This window comes from Sminthopsis crassicaudata, chromosome 4 (assembly GCF_048593235.1).
Source record: "Sminthopsis crassicaudata isolate SCR6 chromosome 4, ASM4859323v1, whole genome shotgun sequence".
NCBI lineage: Eukaryota > Metazoa > Chordata > Mammalia > Dasyuromorphia > Dasyuridae > Sminthopsis > Sminthopsis crassicaudata.
The window spans coordinates 453,389,793-453,413,860 of NC_133620.1; the positions used below are offsets into that span (position 1 = coordinate 453,389,793).

At 36.0% G+C, this 24,068-nt stretch overlaps 1 protein-coding gene across 5 annotated transcripts in view; it reads left to right on the forward strand.

The window, feature by feature from the left end:
* GOSR1 (golgi SNAP receptor complex member 1) overlaps window positions 1-24,068 on the forward strand; it is a 70,956-nt gene that overhangs the window by 19,420 nt on the left and 27,468 nt on the right. For all 5 annotated transcript variants that reach the window (XM_074263802.1, XM_074263800.1, XM_074263801.1 and 2 more), the window contains 2 exons: window positions 5,805-5,896; window positions 14,733-14,807. In XM_074263802.1, the coding sequence (XP_074119903.1) occupies window positions 5,805-5,896; window positions 14,733-14,807 (167 nt within the window). The remainder of the gene's footprint in view (window positions 1-5,804; window positions 5,897-14,732; window positions 14,808-24,068) is intronic.

Consider the following 24,068-nt stretch of genomic DNA (forward strand, 5'->3'; position numbering starts at 1 on the left):
TTTGTAACAAATAAGCATAACCAATCAGAACACACCCAGCCATTTGTCCACGTCTGAAAATGTACCCCTGGACCATCAGCTTTCTGTCAGGAGATGAGATAGTATGCCTCATCATCACTCCTTTGAAAATGTTGAATTATTGTCATTGGTCACAATTCTTTAATCTCCACAGTTATTTTTTTCTTTACAATGTTGAAGTTATTGTATAAAATCTTCTGGTATGCTTACCTGACCCTGCATTAGTTTATTAAGGTCTCCCCATGTTTTCTCAGCCTGTTCTTTTTGTTATTTCTTTATGATGCAGCTGTATTGTTTTAAATTCCTGTGAGAGACAGCCTAGTGTGGTGACTAAAGGAGAGGCCAAGAAAACCAGGGTTCAGATTCTTCCTCTGACACATACTAGCTATACTACCTATAACTTCTGTTATTCTAAATGACCCCCTGAGAATGCAAGTTGCAGCAAAGGTCAAGTCTTAGCTTGGTCAAGGGAGTTTCCTTGCTCAGGAGTTTCTCTGCCAATAAAATCACTACATTCATGGATTATAATTTGTTCAGCTTTTTGCCCAATTGGTAGGTACCTTCTTTCTTTCCAGTCCCGTCAGCAACTGACCTGAATATTTTTGTATATTCTTTCCCTCTTTTCTTTGATCTCTTTAGTGAGTGAAACTAATAGTGGTATTTTTAGATCGAGGCACACATAAATTAGGGACTTTTTGGGGCATTTTTTGGGTATCCAAATTGCTTCCCAAATAACTGGACCAACTTTCAAATGTACCAAAATATTAGTGTGTTTTTCCTTCTCTATTCTCTTAAAGAACTGTTATTTTTCATTTTTGTCATCTTTGCCAGCTTTATGAGTGTGATGTAAAATCTCACGGTTGTTTTAATTTGGATAGGATTGATTGTTTGCATTTTTTTTTGAGTGTTACCTATTCATATCCTTTAACCATTTATTTATTAGTTTATTATTATTATTTATTTATTTTGTTCTTAGATGTTTGAATCATATCCTCTATATGTCTTGATCAGACCTTTAGCTGAGAAACTTGCTACAGACATTTTTTTCTTCCAGCTATAACTCTTTCACTTTTAATTTTAAGTGAGTTGATTTTGTTTGTGTAAAGTTTTTCAATTTTATATAACAAAAATTGGCTGTTTTTTCTCCCTCTCCCTACTCCTCTACTCTTCATTATTAATCTTTGAGAGGGCAGTTTCATTTAAATGGTATAATTGGAAATGAAACACAGGATTGAGGAGTATGTAAAAACAGAAATTGGAGGCAGTGATAATCAGTTGTGTTTTATGGAAGTTTGAGCAAGGTAAGAGTGATTTAGGATGAGAGCTTGTGAGAATAATAGCATCTCCTAGTGAAAGTTTTTAGAATGGTAGAGAGGCTTGAGCATGTTTATAGACAGTAGGGTAGGAACCACTTGAGAGAGGGAGATTGTTTTTATTGTTTGTTTATTCTCAAAGAGGACCATGATATGGGGGGGAGGGGAGAGAAGGGGGAAAGGGAATGGGGGATGATGCCATGACGTGCTAGTGAATTGGATTTGAGGGAGGGGAAATATGAAAGGTCACCGGTTTCACTCTGTCCTCTGGAATCATGAGTCCAGTGGCCAGATGTAGAGCAGGAAAACTGGAGATAGCCCTGGATGCAGTGGGAGACCTTTTTAAGCTAAGGATTTTAATAAGTCTCAGTTTGAGCTAACTGTTCATTCATAGATTTAGGTTAGGTAAGTATGTAGGAAGAGATTGAATAATGGAGAAAATAATGATTAAGTGATCACTAGAGGGAATAGAAGGATATGGGAGTACGGCTACATGTAAAGAGATTGGCCTTAATAAGGATAAGAGTCATTCTATTATCAGATATTGGAATAAAGAGGCAAGAATAGGCAGTAACATCATGGGGCTATGAAATGTAAGAAGAAAAGAGTGGGTTCATGATGAATTTTCTCAGTAAAATATAAGGTTTTGTTTCTTAGCAAGTCTGGGTCTGGGGAAAGAGAGGCAGAAGTGTCTGGAGAGAAGAGAAGATTTGAAATAATATCTTTGGGGAGTGGGATAAAGAACTACTAAGGGACTAAAAAAAATGGCGCTGCTGAAGATTGAGCTTTGGGAACATAGACAAGTATAGTCTGCTTTTTTATGGGACTTTAGGAGCAGAGGCTGTGGATGGTAGGAGAAATATTGGGGTGAGGTTTGGCAAGATGCACTGGTGATAGGAGGGAGACAACAAGGAGGCAAATGAAGATAATGCAGGAGTAGTCACGAGTTATTTAGTAGTTGTAGATCTTTGACAAGGATGAATCTAGTCATCTAGGTTCACAACCTTAGTGTCTTCAGTTCCTTTTTTTTTTTTTTTTTTTTAAATTTTTTTTGACAATATATATGTATGAGTAATTTTTTTTATAACATTATACCTTGTATTCATTTTTCCAGATTATCCCCTCCCTCTACTCCCTCCCCTAGATGACAGGCAATCCCATACATTTTACATGTGTTACAATATAACCTAGATACAATATATGTGTATAAATACCATTTTCTTGTTGCACATTAAGTATTAGATTCCGAAGGTATAAGTAAGTAGATAGAAAGTAGTGCGAACAATTTACATTCACTTCCCAGTGTTCCTTCTCTGGGTGTAGCTGTTTCTGTCCATCATTGATCAGCTGGAAGTGAGTTGGATCTTCTTTATGTTGAAGAGATCCACTTCCAACAGAATACATCTTCATACAAAATTGAAGTGTACAGCGATCTTCTGGTTCTATTCATTTCACTCAGCATCAGTTGATTTAAGTCTCTCCAAACCTCTCTGTAGTCCTCCTGCTGGTCATTTTTTACAGAGCAATAATATTCCATAACCTTCATGTACCATAATTTACCCAACCATTCTCCAATTGATGGACATCCATTCATCTTCCAGTTTCTAGCCACTACAAAAAGAGCTGCCACAAACATTTGTGTCTTCAATTCCTTTGTTTCACATCCTATGCCCATTTCTTCCCCTACAACATTTCTCAGATTTTCCCATTTCTTTTACCACACAAAACTGCACAGGCCCTCATTATTGTTTTCCTGGACTTTTGCAGTAGCCTCCTAATTGGGCCCCCTGACTCTGGTTATCTCCTCATTCTAGTCTTCCATGTAGAAGCTAAAATGATTTTTTCCTTAAGTTCATATTTGACTGTGTTATCCTTTTATTCATTAAATCCCAGTGGCTCTCTTCCTGGATCAAATGTTAATACCTCTGTTTGACACAAAACTTTGCAACATAACCACCTTATTATACAATATTTCCCTGTACCATCCTTTCAGTCTCCTTGGTTTGCAACCTTAACATTATTTTCTCTCTCCTTTCCCTCTCCCCCATCTCTGGATCCAATCAGTTCACAAACTTTACTACCATTTCTGCTTATACCATATCTTGAAATTGACTTCTCTCTACTCACATAGCTGCCATTTTAATTTGGGCCCTCATTACTTCTTGCCTGGGTTATTGCAGAAGCCTCCTAATATCTCCCCACTTCAGTCCATCTTACCCACTGCCACCAGAATGGTTCTTCTTAAGCACAGCTGTGACCATGTCCTTATCTCCATTCCACTCTACCTGATCCTTATTAAAGTTCTTAGCAGCCCCACCCCAGCCTATGTTTCAGCCTCTTTGTTTTTTTCCAGTTTACATTACTTCCTCTCTGGTATTCTGAGACCAGCCAAACTCTGTTACCAATACATTTCTCCTCTCTTTACCTTTGTAATGCATCATACATACCTGGAATATATGTGTGCCTTTGTTAAATCTACCTTGAGCACCACTTTTGACATGAAGCCTTCTCCTAATCTCTTCTCCAAGCTACTTTATCTTTAATTTCTTTAGATTTCTTCTGCATAAATTGCTATGTGTACTTGTCTTCCCCATTAGAATGTTAATTCCTTTGATTATTTTGTTGATTGTATTTGTATCATAGCATGTAACACAGTGCCCACATCATATTATGTGCTTAATAAAATGCTTGTTTGTTTAATTAAAATCGTTTAACCTCTGTAGTCTATCTGAAGTGAGTTAGTTGGATTTAGATGATCTCTCAAAATTCCTTCAAGATTTAATAAAAAAAGGTCTTTGCATTGTTATAGATAGTGGTTTTTCAGATGATTTGCCTTTCAAAAATTCAGTTTACACACAATTTTTCATCCTTTTAACAAAAATAGGCACTCATTGAGGAAGGTGATTCTAATTAGGCAGTTTGACTGCTACAGTCATTTAACACATTGTAAACCCTGCATGAGTTAGTGAGATAATTTTCTTTATAGAGCACCAAGCACCAGAAAACTACCATCAATATTCCTGCTTTTAGAAGATGATGGCAACAGCATGGGAAAGTGATTTTCATTTGTTATTGACATGAGTTTTTTTTTTTTTTTTAAACTATTAAGATTTCATCAGAAATACAAAAAAAATGAAATCACATTTTTTTTCTCTTAGGATAACTAAGAGTTTAAATTCTTTGGGGTAAATAATTTTGAAATCTTAAGAAGCCCACATATGAAGTTTTATGGTAGATTGTTCACCTTGAGTTATGGGTTGATTGTTCTCATAAACATTTCATGAGAACTAAATTCTACTAAGGTCTAGAAGTTGCAGAAACAGAGCAGCTCCTACAAATAGCAGAAAGAATACATTCATGAAGGTACAGAATTTGAACGTAAACCCTGTCATTTGAACTAATAATTAGCACATGATGAATGTGGTATAACCTTTAAGAATTGTGCCAGAACATATAAGGAAAGTTCTTTTATTTCGGAAAAAAATTACTGAATCATTACAAATGTATCAATTTTTCCCTAAGTGATTTATGTCTTATTTTCACATAAAATTAATAGTTTTAGTAAACTTTTCATGACCTCTTGCCCAATTTTATTACATATTCAATATTTTAATCAGTGATGATTGTTTCCCATCATTTTCCTTCATAATTAAATCTGTTATAAGGAAAGCAAACACTTAACTGCATTTAGTATGACTGACAAAGGAGTAGCAAGTTTAGTAATACTTATCCCTTACTCCTTTCTTGCTTCCAGAATCTTACTTTATAAAATGATTCTTCTTTAGAAATTAATATCAGACTTTTCAGATGTGAAAGATTTAGGAACTATTCACCCCTATGTAACTTTTTAAAATCTTGTTTTTATTATTAACATAAAAATTACACATTTTTAGGGTTTATCTTCTGATCACCTGTTGCTAAAAGGTATCAGTTGTGTTCTTTCAAGATAAGTAATATTTTAAAACTCAATGTTCTCTTACCAATAGCTTCTAACAGAGCTGCCCCAAAGTGGATTGCTTTGACAGCTGTGATTTCCCCACTCCCTTGGCCTCCCTTTGCAGGTCTACAGGCAGAAACTAAGTGACTGCTTGTTGAATGTGTTGGAAAGGGTCCTTGGCATATGATTGGACTGGAACGCTGTGGAGGTCCCTTCTAATTCTGGAATGGTACAATTCTGTAATTCTTGAAATTATAAATGATTACAGTAATTTTTTATAGTACAAAGCTCTTCTCAACCATGTGTACCTTCTTTTTGGAGCCACTATAGCAGTATAGTCCTCTAGTTTGTAGAGCTCTGAAAGTAGCTTTTACATTTAATAAAATCATTTTGCAACATTACTTAACTGGATGATTCTTGCTCTTTGGCATATTTTGCAATCTTGTTATTTAAAATAGTTTCTTTGACAGAAGCTTACAATTTGATTGAAGGATAGAAACTGTTTTATGTGGGAATATCATGTTGCTCTATTACAGGATTATACACATGAATTTCATAAAACCAAAGCAAATTTTTTGGCAATACGGGAAAGAGAGAACCTCATGGGATCAGTACGAAAGGATATTGAGTAAGTCATTATGCATTTTTTTATGGGTATTTATCAAGTTATATAAAATGAAAACTCAAGCAACCTTTAATCCAATTTAGAAATTAAAAGCAAACCTTCAGGTGAATTTTATATCCATTATTTTAGTAGAATACACATTATGTTGATATAACAGTATGTCTATAGGCATATAAATCGGGGAGACTTATTTCCATTAGTGGGGATGCTTTTTGGCAAGGAACTTAAATGGGGAATAGGAAGATAGCCAGAAAGGAGACTGAAATCTTCATTAACCTTGTTCTTTTGTCACATAGTTTTGAACAATAGGTCTTTTAAGAGAAATTGCTACCCACTAGTTTTTACTTTCTGTTGTTTGATACTTTCATTAGCAATGTGGAGGAGCATGTAATACTTTTACAAAGATTCTCACCTAAATGATTTTTTTTTAAGCTTAACCTTATTATAGGGTTAACTTGAGTTAGTTAGAAAATTCATTCAGTGAAAACAAATTATTCTTAGAACTGTGCCCATCCTGTTTTCATGCTGTAATTTATACTGTTTCCTTATGCAAATTTTAAGTTTTAAGACAAGTGGTCTATTCTACATTCCCCAAATTTCTAAATTCCTCTAAATTCTAAGCTCCCACCTTCAAGCTCTTCTTTTGTCTGTGGCCTTGGCCACTCCTTGGTATCTGGCTCCTTCCTCTGAATACCCACAGTGATCACAGTTTCAAAAGCTCACATATATTTACATGCTTATTTATGAACATATAGATTCTCTCTCTCTCCTCCTGTCTTTCCAAATCAGATTTTAAGCCCCTAAAGGCTCTAACATGCTTTTCTATTCCCCAATAACTAGTACAAAAGAAGCATTCAAATATTTGTAGCTAATGATGATAATAATTGAGGAATTATTCTACTAAGGTCTAAAAGTTGCAGAAACAGAGCAGCTCCTACAAATACCAGAAAGAACAGAGGAAATGACCTTCCAGGGTGATAACATGTACCGGTAATTAGCCTTTTATTCAAGGGAATGACTTAAATTCTACATTTTCTCATGAAAAGCCCCATGAAAAGTTCTGAAGAAAACTTCTACTGGGTGTAATCATTTCTGATGTGTCTGTTTTTCCTAGTTTTGGTCCATTATTAGAAAAAAAAAAACGATAGAAGAATAGCATTCATTGGGACTTTGAATTGGTATTCTGGCTACCAAATGAATAAGTCCTAAGCAGAGAATGGGACTTTGAGTGTGGATTATGCAGAAGCAGATCCTAATCTTTGGAACAACATGGCAATGTCTTCCCCAAAAGATACCTAGTCTATTCTGCTATATACATATAACACATCAACCATGTGAGAAGAACTTCCTAGAAGACATTAATTGTTCAGATCAGATCTTCAGCTTACTCGAAATGATTAGCACACATTTGTTGAAAGATGTCTTCCCTGTTCTCAATAGGAACAGCTGCTGAAAATAGCTATCCTTATTAATACTAAAAATGGACAAGTAAAAACTAGTGGGTAGCAATTTCTCTTAAAAGACCTATTGTTCAAAACTATGTGACAAAAGAACAAGGTTAATCATTAGCTACAAATATTTGAATGCTTCTTTTGTACTAGTTATTGGGGAATAGAAAAGCATGTTAGAGCCTTTAGGGGCTTAAAATCTAATTTGGAAAGACAGGAGGGGGAGAGAGAGAACCTATATCTTCATAAATAAGTATGTAAATATGTGTGAGCATTTGAAACTGTGATTACTGTGGGTATTCAGAGGAAGGAGCCAGATACCAAGGAGTGGCCAAGGCCACAGACAAAAGAAGAGCTTGAAGGTGGGAGCTTAGAATTTAGAGGAATTTAGAAATTTGGGGGATGTAGAATAGACCACTTGTGCTAAAACTTAAAGTTTGCATAAGGAAACAGTATAAATTACAGCATGAGAACAGGATGGGCACAGTTCTAAGAATAATTTGTTTTCACTGAATGAATTTTCCAAGTAACTCAAGTTAACCCTATAATAAGGTTAAGCTTTAAAAAAAAGAATCATTTAGGTGAGAATCTTTGTAAAAGTATTACAGGCTCCTCCACATTGCCTCTCCATATTCCCATGGCTTTAGTTATTACTTTTATAATTGTTGCTTCTGTATTATAATTATTTCTGCATCTTATTTCCATTTTCTAAACTAGCATTCCCTCTTTATTTAAGAAATCTCTTGGATGACCCATTGCCCTTCAAATGCAATAAATTAAAGACAAGTCTTACTATAATACTTATTTCTCCTTGCATCCCAATTTCAGATATATTACTACCATCATTTTCTTAGTCCTCCTAGTTCAAAGTCTGATTGTTGTTCTAGGCTTACCCTACTACCTCACCCCCATAGCTATTGAGTTGTCTCCTGTTCTTGTTACCATTCTCAACCTCTCCCTCCATCATAGTTCAGGTCCAGGCCTTTGTTCACTTTGCTGAGACTCTTCCAATAATCTCCCTACTGACCTTTCTTTTAAGTCATTTACTTCTTTAATCTATTCTGTAATATTTCAAAAACATCAGCTTCATCAAAAGCTTAGGAAATCTGCTCAGAGTACAGAGAACTGGGGCTAAGCCTCAAATGCATCTATGATATCGTTGTTAAAGGGTCCCCCTGTGATGAAGATCCCAGCTCACCCATGTTTGCCTATTCTATACAACTCTTATTCATATCCTCCCACGAGTTGGGCCACCCAGTGTGCTGAGGAGCCTTTTTTATGACTTCAAGAGAATATTAATGGAGAACTTAGTTTAGGATATGTTGAAACATATGAGGTACTACTGGGACATATGTGAAGAGGGTATGTGAGTATGGAGCGCAAGAGATACAGTTTTGGAAACTCTGTGTGGTAATGGAGATTTCATCGTGGGCAAAGATTAGATCACTAAATTGGAGAGTATAGAATGAGAATAATATTAAGAAGTGGAAATAACTAATAAGTCATCAGGGAAGGAAAATTTAGGTTGTTTATAGGAATTTTTTGTTTTGTTTTGTTTTTTCAGTTGCACTTAACAATGTCCTGAAAATCTTTGAATAGATAATTTTTTTAGAAAATAGATTTTTATTGATATCTTTTGTTCTTATGTCATCTAGATTTTTTCCTTTATTCTTTCCCCTCTCCTTTCCCAAAGAGCTGTCATTTCTAACGAATAATTTTTTATTAAAGCTTTTTATTTTCAAAACATATGCATAAATAATTTTTCAATGTTAATCCTTGCATAATCTTGTGTTCCAATTTTTCCCTCTCTTCCCCCCCCACCCCTTCTCCTAGATGGCAAATAATCCAATTTATGTTAAATACGGTAAAAATATGTTAAATCCAATATATGCATACATATTTATACAGTTATCTTGCTGCACAAGAAAAATCAAATCAAAAAGGAAAAAAAATGAGAAGGAAAACAAAATGCAAGCAAACAGCAACAAAAAGTGAAAATGCTATGTTGTGATCCACACTCAGTTCCCACAGTCCTTTCTCTGGGTGTAGATGGCTCTCTTCATCACAAAATCATTGAAACTGGCCTGAATCAGCTCATTGTTGAAAAGAGTCATGCCCATCAGAATTGATCATCACATAATCTTGTTGTTGCTTTGTGCAGTGTTCTCTTGGTTCTGCTCACTTCACTCAGCATCAGTTCATGTCAGTTCTCCAGGCCTCTCTGAAATCATCCTGCTGATTGTTTCTTATAGAACAATAATATTCCATAACATTCATATGCTATAACTTATTCAGGCATTCTCCAACTGATAGGCATCCACTCAGTTTCTTGCTACTGCAAAAAAGACTGTGACAAACATTTTTGCACATGTGGGTCCTTTATCCTCCTTTAAGATCTCTTTGGGATATAAGCCCAGTAGAAACACTGCTGGATCAAAGGAGATACACAGTTTGCTAGCCCTTTGGGCATAGCTCCAAATTGCTCTTTAGAATGGTTGAATCATTTCACAACTCCACCAACGATGTATCAGTGTCCCAGTTTTCCCACATCTTCTCCAACATTTGTCATTATCTTTTTCTGTCATCTTAGCCAATCTGAGAGGTGTGTAGTGGTACCTCATAGTTGTCTTAATTTGCATTTCTCTTATCAATAGTGATTTTAGAGCACATTTTCATATGACTAGAAATGGTTTTAATTTCTTCATCTGAAAATTATCTGTTCATATTGTTTGACAATTTATCAATTGGAGAATGGCTTGAATTTTTATGAATTTGAGTTAGTTCTCTATATATTGTAGAAATGAGGCCTTTATCAGAACCTTTAACAGAATTATTTTTTTTAAAGGGAAATAAAAATAGTTATGCAAAACTGTTGTATACATTTTTCAAAAATTTGATTTTTTTTGCACTGTTACATACATATCTGTGAGAGATGCCTTCCTTTCCTGCTCCCTTCTGCCTCCCGATCACTACCTTTACAAAGGAATAGAAGAAGATGTCTTCATATTTTTTCTTTGAGGCTACCCTTATACTTTCTCATCTTTCAGTTTTAATGATTTTGTGGACACTATTCTAGTCATTCATTATGCATGTGTTCTTGATTTTGCCTACTTTATCCTGCATCATTAGTCCATATGCAGTATATTACTTTGGATTCATCATGTTCCTTGTTACTTACATCATAGTCCTACTCTATTACATATAATTTGTTTAGTCATTCCCCAGGTGACAGTTATCAGCTGTGTAGGTGTGTAGTATAGCCTAGCCTAGTATGGCTCGAGCTCTCTCTTTATATATATATGTATATATCTTTTCTTTTATTAATGACCTTTTTAAGGAACACTGGGAAATGAGTGTAAACTCTGAGCATTATTATTATTATTATTATTATTTTTCTTCCCAGATTATTTTTACCTTCCGAATACACTTCTTCCTTTGCAACAATAACAACAAAATTCGGTTCTGCACATATAGTATTGTACCTAGGATATACTATCAACATATTTAATATGTATGGGAATGCTTGCTTCATCTAGGGGAGGGGGTGGAGGGAAGGAGGGGAAAAATTTGGAACAGAAGGGAGCCTGTCAGTTCTTTCTCTGAAGGTTTTTTGGAATTGTCTTGGATCATTGTATTGCTGGGTAAGAGCTAAGTCCTTCTCAACTGATCATCAAGCATTAGCAAACAGTAGCTTGCCATTCTTTAGGAACTGTTTGTCCATATCCTTTGACCACTTGTCTCTTGGCCTTTGGTTTAACAAATACACATTTTTCTTAGATGTCTATATATCTTGGACACTAAAAACTCTTATCACAGAGATTTGATAGAAATATTTCCTTATTTGACTATTACTCTTGTTATTTTAGATATGTTAAAGATAAGAATGTACAAGATTTTGGGGGGATAGTGGTGGTGAGGTGGTGGTGGAGAAGAAAGAGGTGGAGGAGGAAGAGGAAGGGGACTGTTTTTGCTATAATTTTTAGGTTATATTTTCAACAGTGTAATTATTGGGTCAGAGGGGGTCATTCTTTTTTACTGTAACTTTTTCGGTGGATGGCCAGTCTCCTTTCCAAAAGAGGCTCTGAGTGGAGCCTTTAGTTTTGTTAGTTTTAATTATTTTCACCAACTTGATATGGGAGTTATTCAGAGTTGTTTTACTTTGTATCAGTTAGAGGTTAAGCCTCTTTTTTTTTTTTTTTTTTTTTTTTAACAGTTTGTTTTCTTTCTCTGGAAAATTGTCCACATCCTTTGACCCTTGATACATTGTGTCCTCATCCAGCATCCTATCCACTACCCCAAGTTTCCTTCATGGTATGATTACACTCTGCCCCAAACCGATTTGCAGTTCCTAAACATACCCTTTCCTTTCAGTCTTTGCCTTTGCCTTCCTTTCTTCCTTTCAGATAGGCACCAGCTGTACAATCTAGAAACTCTTAAGATATAAGTCACAGAGCACATGGTGATCTAAGTGATGGGGAAGATTCCTTACTGAGAGTTCCCTACACTGATTAAATCACAGATCCCAATAAAGAAAAAACTTCTGTCTAATCTCTCTGAAATGTGGTGCCCAACGCTGAACACAACCCTGGCTCTTTCACAAAGTTTTGGAGGATTTTCCGGGCCTCAAGTGGTTTCTTCTTTGAATTCCCACTGCAGTTGTTGTCCCTGCTTAGCTTGTAAAGACCTTCCTAATATGGCTCTGACCCATCCCCTCAGCCTGAACTCCCAGCCCACCCTCATCTAGTCATTTAGCCATACTGGTCTGCTTACCGTTCAGTATGTGGGATGTGGTTCCCTCTGGGCCTTGGCTTGGAACATTCTCCTTTTGGAAATCTCTGGCTTCTCTTAAGGCTTGGCTCCAGTGCCACCTGAGGCAGTTGTTGGTGCTTCCCCCACCCACGTCTGAAGTTATTTGCATTGGCTTATGAACATATGGTGTTTACCTTCTAAGAAAAGGAAGGTTGGAGGGCAGGGGCTGCTTTTGTTCTTGTCTTTGTATCCAGCACTTCTGGCAGTGTCTGACAGGGCCTGTTTCTGGGGACTGAGGAACTTCTCAGAAGGGTTAGATGGGCCCATCAGTGCTAAAAGCAGTCAGCCTTATTCTGTCACTTGACATGTGACTCTTTAAGGGCGCCTTGGCAGGGACAGTTGGGCAACCCACCAGCACTCCCACTCTGCCTTCTTAGACTCAGCTGATACCTCTAACAGAGGTAGTTCTTCATCCTGAGGCCAGGGCAGGACTGGCAGGGGTGAAGACGGAATACAAGCAAGGATGTTGCTGGAGAGTCTTATGCATGTTAGTCTTCAGGTCCTGGTGACCATGGACCTATATTTCAGAGTAGCACCCTGAATGTAGAGGTCATTGCAGCTCTCCCATTGGAGCACCTCAGGTATTTTTGAAGACCAGTCTGATTTGTTTCCTATCTATGAGGTCACAGGCAAGGAAGATGGCAGCCATCGAGGAAACTGGAAGTTCAATTCAAAAAAGAAGATTACATATTTGGTGAAAGGAATGTTGTCCAGAAAAGAAGCTACATAGAGGAAGAAGCCCAGGAGAGGAGCTGCTGTGGAGAGGAGCCTGTTTTCCCCACTAGTTGTCTCTCCCAATGTGAACTGACCAACCTAGTTAAAGCAACCAGGGCCACAGTGGAGAGGCAAGAGCATGGGTTCCACCTCCATGACCACCACCTCAGGCATCCTCCTGGGAGCCAACCCTGTGGTCATGCAGCCAGACACCTACCTTTGCAGGTGCTACAGCCCAGCTGCCCCAATGCCTAGGAAAGAATGTGCTTGTTTACCACAGTCCTTGGCCCTGTCATGTAGCTCACCATCAGAAAGTCAGAGGACTTTAATCAGTGGAAATGACATTTTAAAAGAAGCCTGGTCATCTCCTTTCAGCTGCATCCTGAAGACCATAAGCCTTTCCCATCCAACTTGCTCCTGAATCTTCCATATACTTTGTCCTCCCCTTTAGAATGGGAGCTCCTGCAAAGCACAGGCTATCTTACTTTTCAATTGTGCATATAGTAAGTGTTTTATAAATGCTTTATGCATAAAAACAGAAACCAAAGAGCATTTCTGCTTGCAGAATGGCAGCAGTATCAATCTAGTCATTGCCCCTGTCTGTTCCTCTTCCCGCATCTCGAGAGCAGCCCAGAGAGTAGGTGTTCAGTAAAGAACAATGGTGGAACATCATTTGCCCTTTATTTGATGATACTGAGTTGTTATGAAGATTTCGTTCTGACATATATTGATGCCCACAGGCTTTGAGCCAGACTGCTCAAAGTTTCTACTCTGTCCTACTTTACTAGTTGGTCTTTTGTTCTCTCCTCTCCCACCATGTCACCTTTCAGGTTTTGCTCCTACTGTGTGAGAGAGAGCTTACCAAGTAAGATTGCAAAATTAAACCAAACCAAACTCAGAACACCTTAATACACTAATAAATTGTTAAGCATTGTGTGACTGAGGGTAGTACTACTCCTTTCCTTGAGAGAAAAGCATATAGGCTTTAGGACAATTAAGTAATGAGAAACAAGGAGAGTTCTAGGGGCCTGGAAGCTGAGCAGGGTGAGAGCTTTTAGGAGGAGGCAGTGAGCAGTGTATCACACTGCGATGAGCCAAGAAAGTTAAGTAATGAGAAGAGGTGATTGATTTGGACGACTTAAAGGTTATTGATTATTTTTGAGAGCATTTTGGTAGAATGAGAGTATCAGAAGTTAAATTGCAAGGGATTGAGCAGATGTGATAGAAAGGAATTGGATATAGTCAGTTTTTTCAAGGAATTTGGCTAGTAGCAAGAAACAAAAATTAATGTTTTGGAACAGGAAAACTAGGCATAAGATATTTTTCACTTCTCAAAGAGTTAGAGACAAATTTTATATTTAAAAAGTTATTGCTGTTTTGAAGAGAGGGAGTTAATAAATTTAAAAATACTAATTGTTCATTTAACAATATATTTATTCACTTGACTAGATAATACTAGTGTAAATTATCATATTGATCTGATTATAGACTACTCCTAAGTAACCCACTTCACTAAAATGATCTTGAAAGAAAATTCACATGTGCATGTATGCATGCACACACACACACACACACACACACACACACACACACACACACACACACTCCCCTTTCCTATACTCATAAAAACAAAAGTGTCCTAAAAAATCTTAATGCATATTATGGCTTTAATAACTTTAAATGAAAGAACTAAGACTTTTGGGACAGCCTGTGCAGTCACACACATTTGTTCACTGGAAAAATAACAATTTATAGGCTGCATTTAGATTTTATGTGTTTAAGGGAAAAGTGCAGTCTACATTCTAACTCCACTGCTTTTCAGTGTGCCTGCCAAAATGTATTTATACTTTTTTTCCTTTCTCTCCCAGGTCATATAAAAGTGGTTCTGGAGTGAACAATAGAAGAACTGAATTATTTTTGAAAGAACATGACCATCTACGAAAGTAAGTGTTATTGAATAAGCTAACTTAATGCAGTTCATAGACGGCTGAATTGGAGTCAGCTTTGATACTGATTACCTATATAATTCTGAACAAATCAATTAGCCTCTCTGGTTTCAATTGTCTTCTCAATAAAATGGCAGACATGGGCCGGCTGGCCTATATAAGATCTTCTTAACTCTATACGGGTAGACATTCTGCATAGATTTTTTTCAATTTATAAAAAATCCTACTTGTTTTCTAGAATATAAGAAAAGATGCTGTATATTAGCAAATCCTCACTCACCGCACCTAATTTTTTTTACTTCTGCACTAGATCCCTTCCTTCCCACCAGATACTGGGTTCCCTAGCACTAATAAGGTCTTTTTCATTATGTGGAAGAAGAGAAAGAAGTAGTATTACTATATGACTCACCAGTAGTTTATTTGTGAAGAGTGGATATTTAGTTTCATATAGAGCTTTTTATTTTTTTTATTTTCATTTATTCATTTATTTTTAAAATAATTTTTATTTACCAGATATATGCATGGCTAATTTTCCAGCATTGACAATTGCCAAACTTTTTGTTCTTTTCCCCTCCTTTCCTCCCTGCTCCAGATGGCAGGTTGACCAATACATGTTAAATATGTTAAAGTATAAATTAAATACAATATATATATACATGTCCAAACAGTTGTTTTGCTGTACAAAAAGAATCGGACTTTGAAATAGTGTTAGTCTGTGAAGGAAATCAAAAATAGAGGGATTGGGAATTCCAAGTAGTGGTTCATAGTCATCTCCCAGAGATCTTTCTCTGGGCTGGTTCAGTTCATTACTGCTCTCATATAGAGCTTTTTTTTTTTTTTTTTTTTTTTTTTTTTTAAAGTTGTACCATCAATTTCCTCACAATTAGAATTAGCAAAATTGGATAAACAATGTTATGTTAGGTAGTGAGCCTCCTATAACTGGAAGATGTACCCTTCTGTGGGCTGCCGTTCATAGACTACATCCCTCAAATAGGTCTTGGACTATGTGACAGCTAAGTTTTTTCCATTTCTCAAGATTTGATCCCTCACCTCTCTATATGTTGCTTGGCAACATATATTGTCTCATAGTTTGAATTGAATTGAAACATTGTCACAGGCAAATATGGATCTAGTTGTAGATCCTTAATGTAAAATTTTACTTTGTTTATAAAAATCCTAAGCTAAAGGTTAGTATCTTGTGAGCATTAAGATATAAGGAACTTGTGAATGTACAAGTAGCTTAATGGTTAAAAGCAGTTGAATTGAATTTGAAAAATCACTATTAAGGTTATATAGAATGTTCAAAAAAAAACTTGTGGTGAATATGGATAATTCAGAAATCTGTTCATTAGTCCCAGGAAGTTGTTTAACTTTGGATATTCTCTTACTGAATATTGCTAGATAGAAATTCCAAATTAACTGATGGCCTACCCAGAATAAAGATTCAGATTGTAATTACTAAAACAGGAATAAGTATAGAGAGGAAAAAAGAAGAAAGTGGTTGGCTTCCATTTTTGAAATTAGTTTTATTGTGTAGAACCATACACATATATGCACATATACATACCTTACATTTCTTTAGGGATAGAAGAAAATATCATTTATAACTTAGCTATCTCTATAGGACTATGAGCCTGGCTATCAAGAGAGATTTCCGTAAGGATCTTTTTCCAGGCAGAAGAAAACAGTATAAAGTAACTCTTTTGATCTTATTCCTGGGTTTCTCTCCTTTGAATGAAGCATCTGGGGACATATAAGACAGGTGGGTTCTTAGGATCAGAAGTTTAAATCCGGAAGGGACCTTATAGTTCATCTGGTCCATTATTTTTGAGATGAGGAAACAGTCCAAGAGAAGTTTAGGGATCTTGCTCAAGACTGTTAGCAGCTGAGCTGGGATTAGAACTTATACTCCCTGACTCCAGCTAAAGAGAGGCTTTCTGCTGCAATGTATGGCTCTCCATGAAAGATCTTGAACTTGGGGGGGGGGGGGTTATGTGGGGTGGGAATAAGATTTTACTTTCTTGCCATTGTAGGAAACCATTCTGGAAAGTGAAGTCTTAAGCAGTAATACAAATTTTGACACAATTTCTTAGGATGGATAATCCCTTCTCAGTGACTTTTCCTTATACATGTTGAGAATGATAGATTTCTTTTGAGTCTTGAGATTTTTATTATGAAATCAAATGTTTTTATTATATAGAAAAGAGAGCTAGAAGAACTTTATGTCCAGTGAAAATCTCTTGGCACATATAGAAGTAAATTCTTCAGAGTTCATCTCTTTGAAAATCCATAACAGCTAGAAATCCACATTTCGCTTGTTAGAGTAACAGATATTGAAATTATGGATAATATGCATTTGTTAAATAAAAGTTAGTTTTTGTTGGTAGTGCCTGAATTAAAAATAATAATTCTTGAATTTTTCACATAGTGCATCAAAGTACATAACAAGGCAATGTGTGCATGTGTTCTCTGTATTTGCTATATAGAAGAAAAAAATCTAGTTTCTGCTTTGTCATGGTGTGGGAGTCTTCTAGAATATAGAAAAATATGCTGAAACCAGTGAAACATGTACATTGCAGAAAAGATTGTGGTTTAGTAGAATTTTTTAATGTTATCAGTATGAACTCAGTCTCTGAGTACCTTAAGATATAGTACCATTAATAATCAAGCCTCATAAAACTGTGCCGTATTTGTCTGTCTTAAATTATACTCCTATCTGTGTGACTATAATGTGATCACTTTATGTTTAAAGGCATTACTTCACATGTAAGAGCTATCAAAATTGGAACAGAAGCAATACTTTTTGAGAGACTTGAGTATTTCAATTGTAGGGAAAGTGTTCTTAACATTCCTTTCCACTTCAGACTTCTGAAAGAGCCTTTATTTCATAAGTGAAAACACGACCCACTATACCATACTAGGTGGTTTCATAAGTTGCTGTGGCCAACCTTCTTGTGATAAGCCTTTTTGAATTCAATAAGCTGGTTCTAAGAACATAGAAATTCTCCTACCATTCATGAAGCTTTCCCAACTTAACCAGTTTACCATAGTTTTACTCTGGGAACACATACTTCCCAGCAATCCTTGAAAAGTTGATTTTTTTAATTTACTAACACAAGGGGGCAGTGTTTCCCAGCAAATGTATAACTTCCCAAGATGTAATTCTAATTTTTGTGGTATTCTACACTAAAGAGCATTTTGGTATTATGAACAGAGCTCCACAATCCAGTGTTTACAGGAAATGAAATAGTGATTTAAGGGAAATACTATAAGACCACAGATCCTCACAGATAGTAGCAATCAATAAGTGTTTGTTGAATGAACAAAGATGATAGAGATTTTATTTAACACTATTTCCCAAGTACTTCCAAATACTTGAGTTTATGTAAAACACTTTGTAGACCTTATAACATTATATATGTCCTGAGCATTGGCCACCGAGTGAAAAACAGCCTAGCTGCAAGCCCCACCTTTGACTCCTGGCTCCTTGCTGCTGGACAAGACTTGGAACCTCTCATAGACATGATCAGCTTTTAAATTGGATATCTGCATTTAGGTAGAGAAGTTCTTTCCTGAGAGCTTTGACTATTTTGTTCAAGGCTGGTTAGTGAATGGGGAGCTGAGCTGAGCTTAGGGTACACATTTCCTGGATAGCTTTTTCCATGCATGTGAAGATCAAATGAGATAATATATACAGTAGTTCTATACATGTATCTCAGAGATAGTGCTGCTGTTATTGCTAGTAATAATCAAACTATTAAAGAAGAAATCCAATGATTTAAAAACATTCAAGGAAAAAATGGAACATTTGATGGTAAAAAAGTGTGTGGATAAAAGAATCCTTCCTTGAGAGATTGTGTATACTTAGTAGCTTTCATTTGTTGACTTCAGGACACATTATTTATTAACAAACATGCATTAAAAAAAAAAAACTGCTTTGCAATCACTTCTGTTGTTCCTCAAAACAAAATTTTAAAGTAGCTTTAAATTGTTCATCCATAAGGTTTAAATCATTTGCTTAGTATATTGCAGAAAAAATAGTGGCAGGATAAGGATGAGAACTTCTGAGTTCAAGTTTTAGTGTCTAGAGTGGTTTATTAAATTATGCTGCTTCCCAAATAACTTCAGCTGTCTCTTTGGGATTCAGATCAGAATGGCCCAGTGAAAGGAGTGCCCTCATTTTTATAGGACAGAAAATGAAATCCAAAGCATAACTTCTGGAGAACGAAGCCTTCATCACTTCTCAGTGTTGAGACTTAGTTCCCCAAAATAGATCAGATTGACTTTTGATATAATTAATAAGAAAATTTGTTTGCTGATAACAAAAACGTATTAAATGATGGTGATATTATCAAATGTTAGAAACATTTATTTTTTTGTTCTTTAAATATTGCCTTTATATTTCCTATAAAATACAAAGTGCTTGGCAGTAGATTTTTAGATTAATATCATATCAAAGGGTACAAGTTAGAATTTGGATGTTTCAGAAGACTATTTGTAATTAGTTGAATAAATTTTATACCAAGGTATTTTTCCTAAGGAAAGACTTTGCTATGACAAGTTGGTTAACTGAATAATTGTTTATAATAGAATAAGATGGTTTTATGTTTTCCTTTATAGAGGGATTTAAACTTTCTTGGTTTCATAGTTTTAACATTTTATTGTTACACAGAGATGAACAATTTCCAAAAATATTTTAAAGCCTTTTTTTTTTGCTCTGAAAAATAGTAATTATATATTTTTATTAATTGATGTTGACTTTTTTTTTTAAAGCTAGCGTTTAGTGGTTATTTAGCTTATGTCTTTAATAGCATTTTGTTAAGTAACTTTTATGATCTATAATTATTCTTATGGATTATAGTTATTTTTCCCCAGTTTGATTGATAATGAAATCCAGATGACTTTCTTGTTTGACTTGAAATCATAGGTCAGTCAGAGAAATGTTGGTGACATGAATGAACATCAGATAATGGGTGGTTTTCTCCATGGATGGGAGCTACAAATATTTGGAGTTCTTTGTTTTATAAAGTTAAAATGTTAATTCTCTTCTTTTCCAATTAAAGTCTTTTACCCAAAGCCCTAAGAGTGTATATTTTAAAGAAAGTGGCTAGAGAGGTTAGTACTATTTTTATGGCCTTTTCTGAAAAGCTTGCTTTTGAACTATTTTCTTTTGACCTCTGCTCTGTGACTGGGGAAGGTAGATAAGGCTGTATGTTGCCATTTTTATAGATGGGCAAATTGAGAGAGAGACAGAAAAAAAGAAGTTTAAACTTAGCAAGATCATTCAATTAGGAGTGGAATTGGTATTAGGTTCCTTATCTTGTATACTTTTTTTTATCAAAACACTCTATCTCTTTTTTTTTTACTGTATCATTTTTGTATCAAAATAGCTCCCAAATTTTGTTAGAATGTGGTTAACTTTCTAATTTTGAAAGTCTCATTAATAAGAAAAAAGTTGATTGGAAAGCATCTGGGAGAAGGGAAGATTAATAGTGGGAAATTAATAGGAAAAAAATCAAAAGAAGCTAAATACTATCACAGAATGGATCCTACTTAAGAAAAAGGAAAAAGGTCTCAATGTCTTAGACAAGGCAATTAGTGAGATTGTATTGCTAAAGTTAAGTGAAACTACAAGGGTTAGAGATAGCCCCAGTTTGCATCAGCTGAAAAATGATTCTCTTGCCATGTCACTGTAAGCCCTGTGCTTTTGAAGGCCCCTTACTTCCACTCTGCCATGCTCTGACAATGGGGCTTGGCCAACAGGAGTGCTGCTGTTTTAGAAATCTATCTAGAAATAACTAGGTCAGGATTGTTAATTAAAGAAGGGTCCAACAAATTTTTAAATTGTAGGTAGTAGTCTAAAAAAGAGAATATTATGGCATTTATCATTTTCCAAAAGTCATCTTCATTTTTCTGAGTATCATCATACAGAAGCAGTCTTCTCAAGACATTCAGTCAACATTTGAACATTCAATCATTTGATGATCATTCTAAGAGGTGATATCTTCCCAAAGGCCTTCTTTAATAAAAACCTCATTCATCCTTCTCAATAGTCTCTTCTCACTAGGCTTTCATAAGCTGGTCACTTTTTTGTTTTTCCTTCCTTGTCCCTCAGGACATTGCCCTATATTTTCCTCTCCTATCTCTAAAAGACTGCTCTCCAACCTTTTATTTTCTCGTTTCATTTACTGCTATGGAGACCTTTATCAAATCTTATTTCTGAGCTTCTCATCTTCACTGCAGTCCTGTATTTCTAAGGGCAAGGGTGAGCCCCCTGGGCAAAAGTGGACAGGAGTATGTTTAGATTACAAATAGCTAAGGAAATATCAATCCAGAACAAAGGGAGTACTCATATGGTAAGAGGGATTTGACCAAATTATTTGCCAGAACAGCTGGGTTTAGTGGAATCAAAGAGTTGGCCATAGGAAGAATGAAAATTATAACTGCAAGTCTTTTTGGCTCACAACTTTGAGTGATCAGGACAAGCCTATATGACTTTGTCATCCAGTTTTGAAGGTTGCTTAGAAACATTCACACCTAGTAGGGTTTACCTGGTATATGGTGTATTAACAACAAACCCAGGCATACTGTGCCAAGTGCTTTAGTTAAAGGCAAAGATGAAATTGGCCCTGCCCAGAGGAATCTTCTATTTCCAGTACCCACGAAAGTGGTGGATCTGAGGAATAAAATCTTCACAGTCATTTGAGAAGGAAGAAAACACCAACAAACTTGCAGGATCAAGGGAGACTTCACAGAAGAGAATGATACCTGAGCTGAGCTTAGAAAGAAGACGGATTCTGAGATCCAGAAGCTAACAGCGTGTGCATTACACTCTTAGCCAGAAGTGATGTCGGCCTGAATGGGGCTTATGGTACATTGTCCATGCTGCAGGAAGCAGGAATAACAAGGCTGCCTCCATGGAGTGAAACTGTAGAATTGGTAGGCCTTGGCTTTTTTTTTTTTTTGCTACTTACCTGCCACTGTTTTGCTGGGTGGGGTTCTCTTCAAAGCTTTAATGTGCTAAAGATGTTGCACCACCCTTTTCTCTCCCCTGAACCCAAACTGGTTTTGTTTTTTGTTTTTCCCATGAACCTTGTTTAGTCCCAGCTCATTGTTTTTACTTGAATTATCTTTTTGATCTATAACATTTTCTGCTCAGTTCAATCCCAACTATCTTTCAAGTTCTAGGTCCCTGCTCTTCTGAGTCCCTCTTGTCTACTCATGTTACTTAACAGTTCCCTGGGCCTCGTTTTCTCCTGTGTAAATGAAGGAGTTTGAATTAGGTGACTCCCCATCCCAGCTCTGACTCTCTTTATGATCCTGTGCTCCAACCTCTTCTCTCCTAACTTTTCTTGATTTCTCTATGGAATTAGAGGCTCAGGGTTAAGTAAATGAATGAGCAAAAGAATCACAGGGAATGAAGAAAAGCTGAGATTGGAATTAGCTTAGTTCAGATTACATCAGTATAGAAATGTGATTTAATAAAGAATTTATCCTTCATTTCTTTTAATTCTTTCTATCCAAAAAAAGTAGGCTAATCAGTGAAGAAGAGAGTATTTTGTAATACAGAATGTTATGAAAAGTGCTGCTGTAAGAGAAAAATCACGTCAACTCAGCATTTGCTTTTGGAAAACAGAACTGAAATCTGTATTCTAAACAAAAGAAAGAAATTAAAAAGCTCCACTTAAAAACTAAAAAGGACTCGTGTCTTAGTTGTGTGAGATTAAACTAGCCTGTCTGCTTCATTTCCCACCATTCAATTTGAACAGGGACTCAATGGGTTCAGCTTTTCCTGATCATGCTGGTTTTGTGCAGGTAGCAGTGGGCTATTTGTTGCTGCTTTCAGGAGAAGAGATAGTTGAGGAAGATTTCATAGTAAACAAGGCATAGTGATGCAGTGGAAAGAACATTGAAATTCTACAGTCATACCATTGTTAAAAGAAAACTTTGAAAGACTGAACTTCTGGGATCAATATGAGGACCAGACATTGTTCCAGAGCATTAGTTGTTGTTGTTTGTATAACAATAGCTATTTATTTTACAAAATATATTTAAAGATAGTTTTCAACATTCACCCTTGCATAACTTTGTGTTTCATAATTTTCTCCTTCGCTTCTCCTCTCTCCCCTTCCCTTGACAGCAAGCAATCCAAAAATACAAGCACACAAACAACAACAAAAAAGGTGAAAATACTATGTTGTGATCTACATTCAGTCCCCAGAGAGCCCTCTCTCTGGGATGTAGATGGCTCTTTCCATCCCAAGTCTGTTGGAATTGGTCTGAATCCCCTCATTGTTGAAAAGAATCAAATCCATCACAATTGATCATCACATAATCTTATTCTGTCCAATGTTTTCTTGATTCTACTCGCTTCACTTAGCATCAGTTCATGTCACAGCATTAGTTGTGAAGAATCTGCCCATGTGGGCAGTGGCACTACGTGGGTGGTCAGGGTTCTGTAGAAATTTGGACTTGACTATGCATTTTTGAAATAAAAAGTTTAATTGGGTCTTTTTCCCAGTAATGACAGGAGATGGGAGAGAGAGAAAATAAAAGTTTAATTATAGAAAACCATATATTATTTTTACAAAAAATAAAAAAGAATGCTGTATTTTCTCACTTTGCCACTTACCTTAAGCCTGTGCTGTCATTAGGCAAACACTTGAGTTACACTGCCTAGTCATTCTGTGATCTGGAGACATAAATTGATACAGCTTTAAATACTTAAGCAAAATTAATTATGAAACAACATTATTGAAAACTAAAAGTGGACTTTTGTGATAGTGATGAGTGCATTTTAAAAATATGTGCTTTAAAAATCAGATGAATGATTCATACTTAATATACACCTGGCTTTCTTTAAATTATAATGGTGAATCAAGAAAACCTCTTCCCATATCTTTATTGAAATTAGAATGATAAGAAACAATGGCCCAATTCACAAGGCTTTAGCTAAAAAACTTATCAAGTGATCAAAAAACCTCTAGAATTGAGCACCTCAAACTAATTCCACCCTCTACTTCTCTTCTGTTTTTTTCTTTCCTTCCTTCCTTCCTTCCTTCCTTCCTTCCTTCCTTCCTTCCTTCCTTTCCTTCCTTCCTTCCTTCCTTCCTTCCTTCCTTCCTTCCTTCCTTCCTTCTTCCTTCCTTCCTTCCTTCCTTCCTTCCTTCCTTCCTTCCTTCCTTCCTTCCTTCCTTCCTTCCTTCCTTCCTTCCTTCCTTCCTTCCTTCCTTCCTTCCTTCCTTCCTTCCTTCCTTC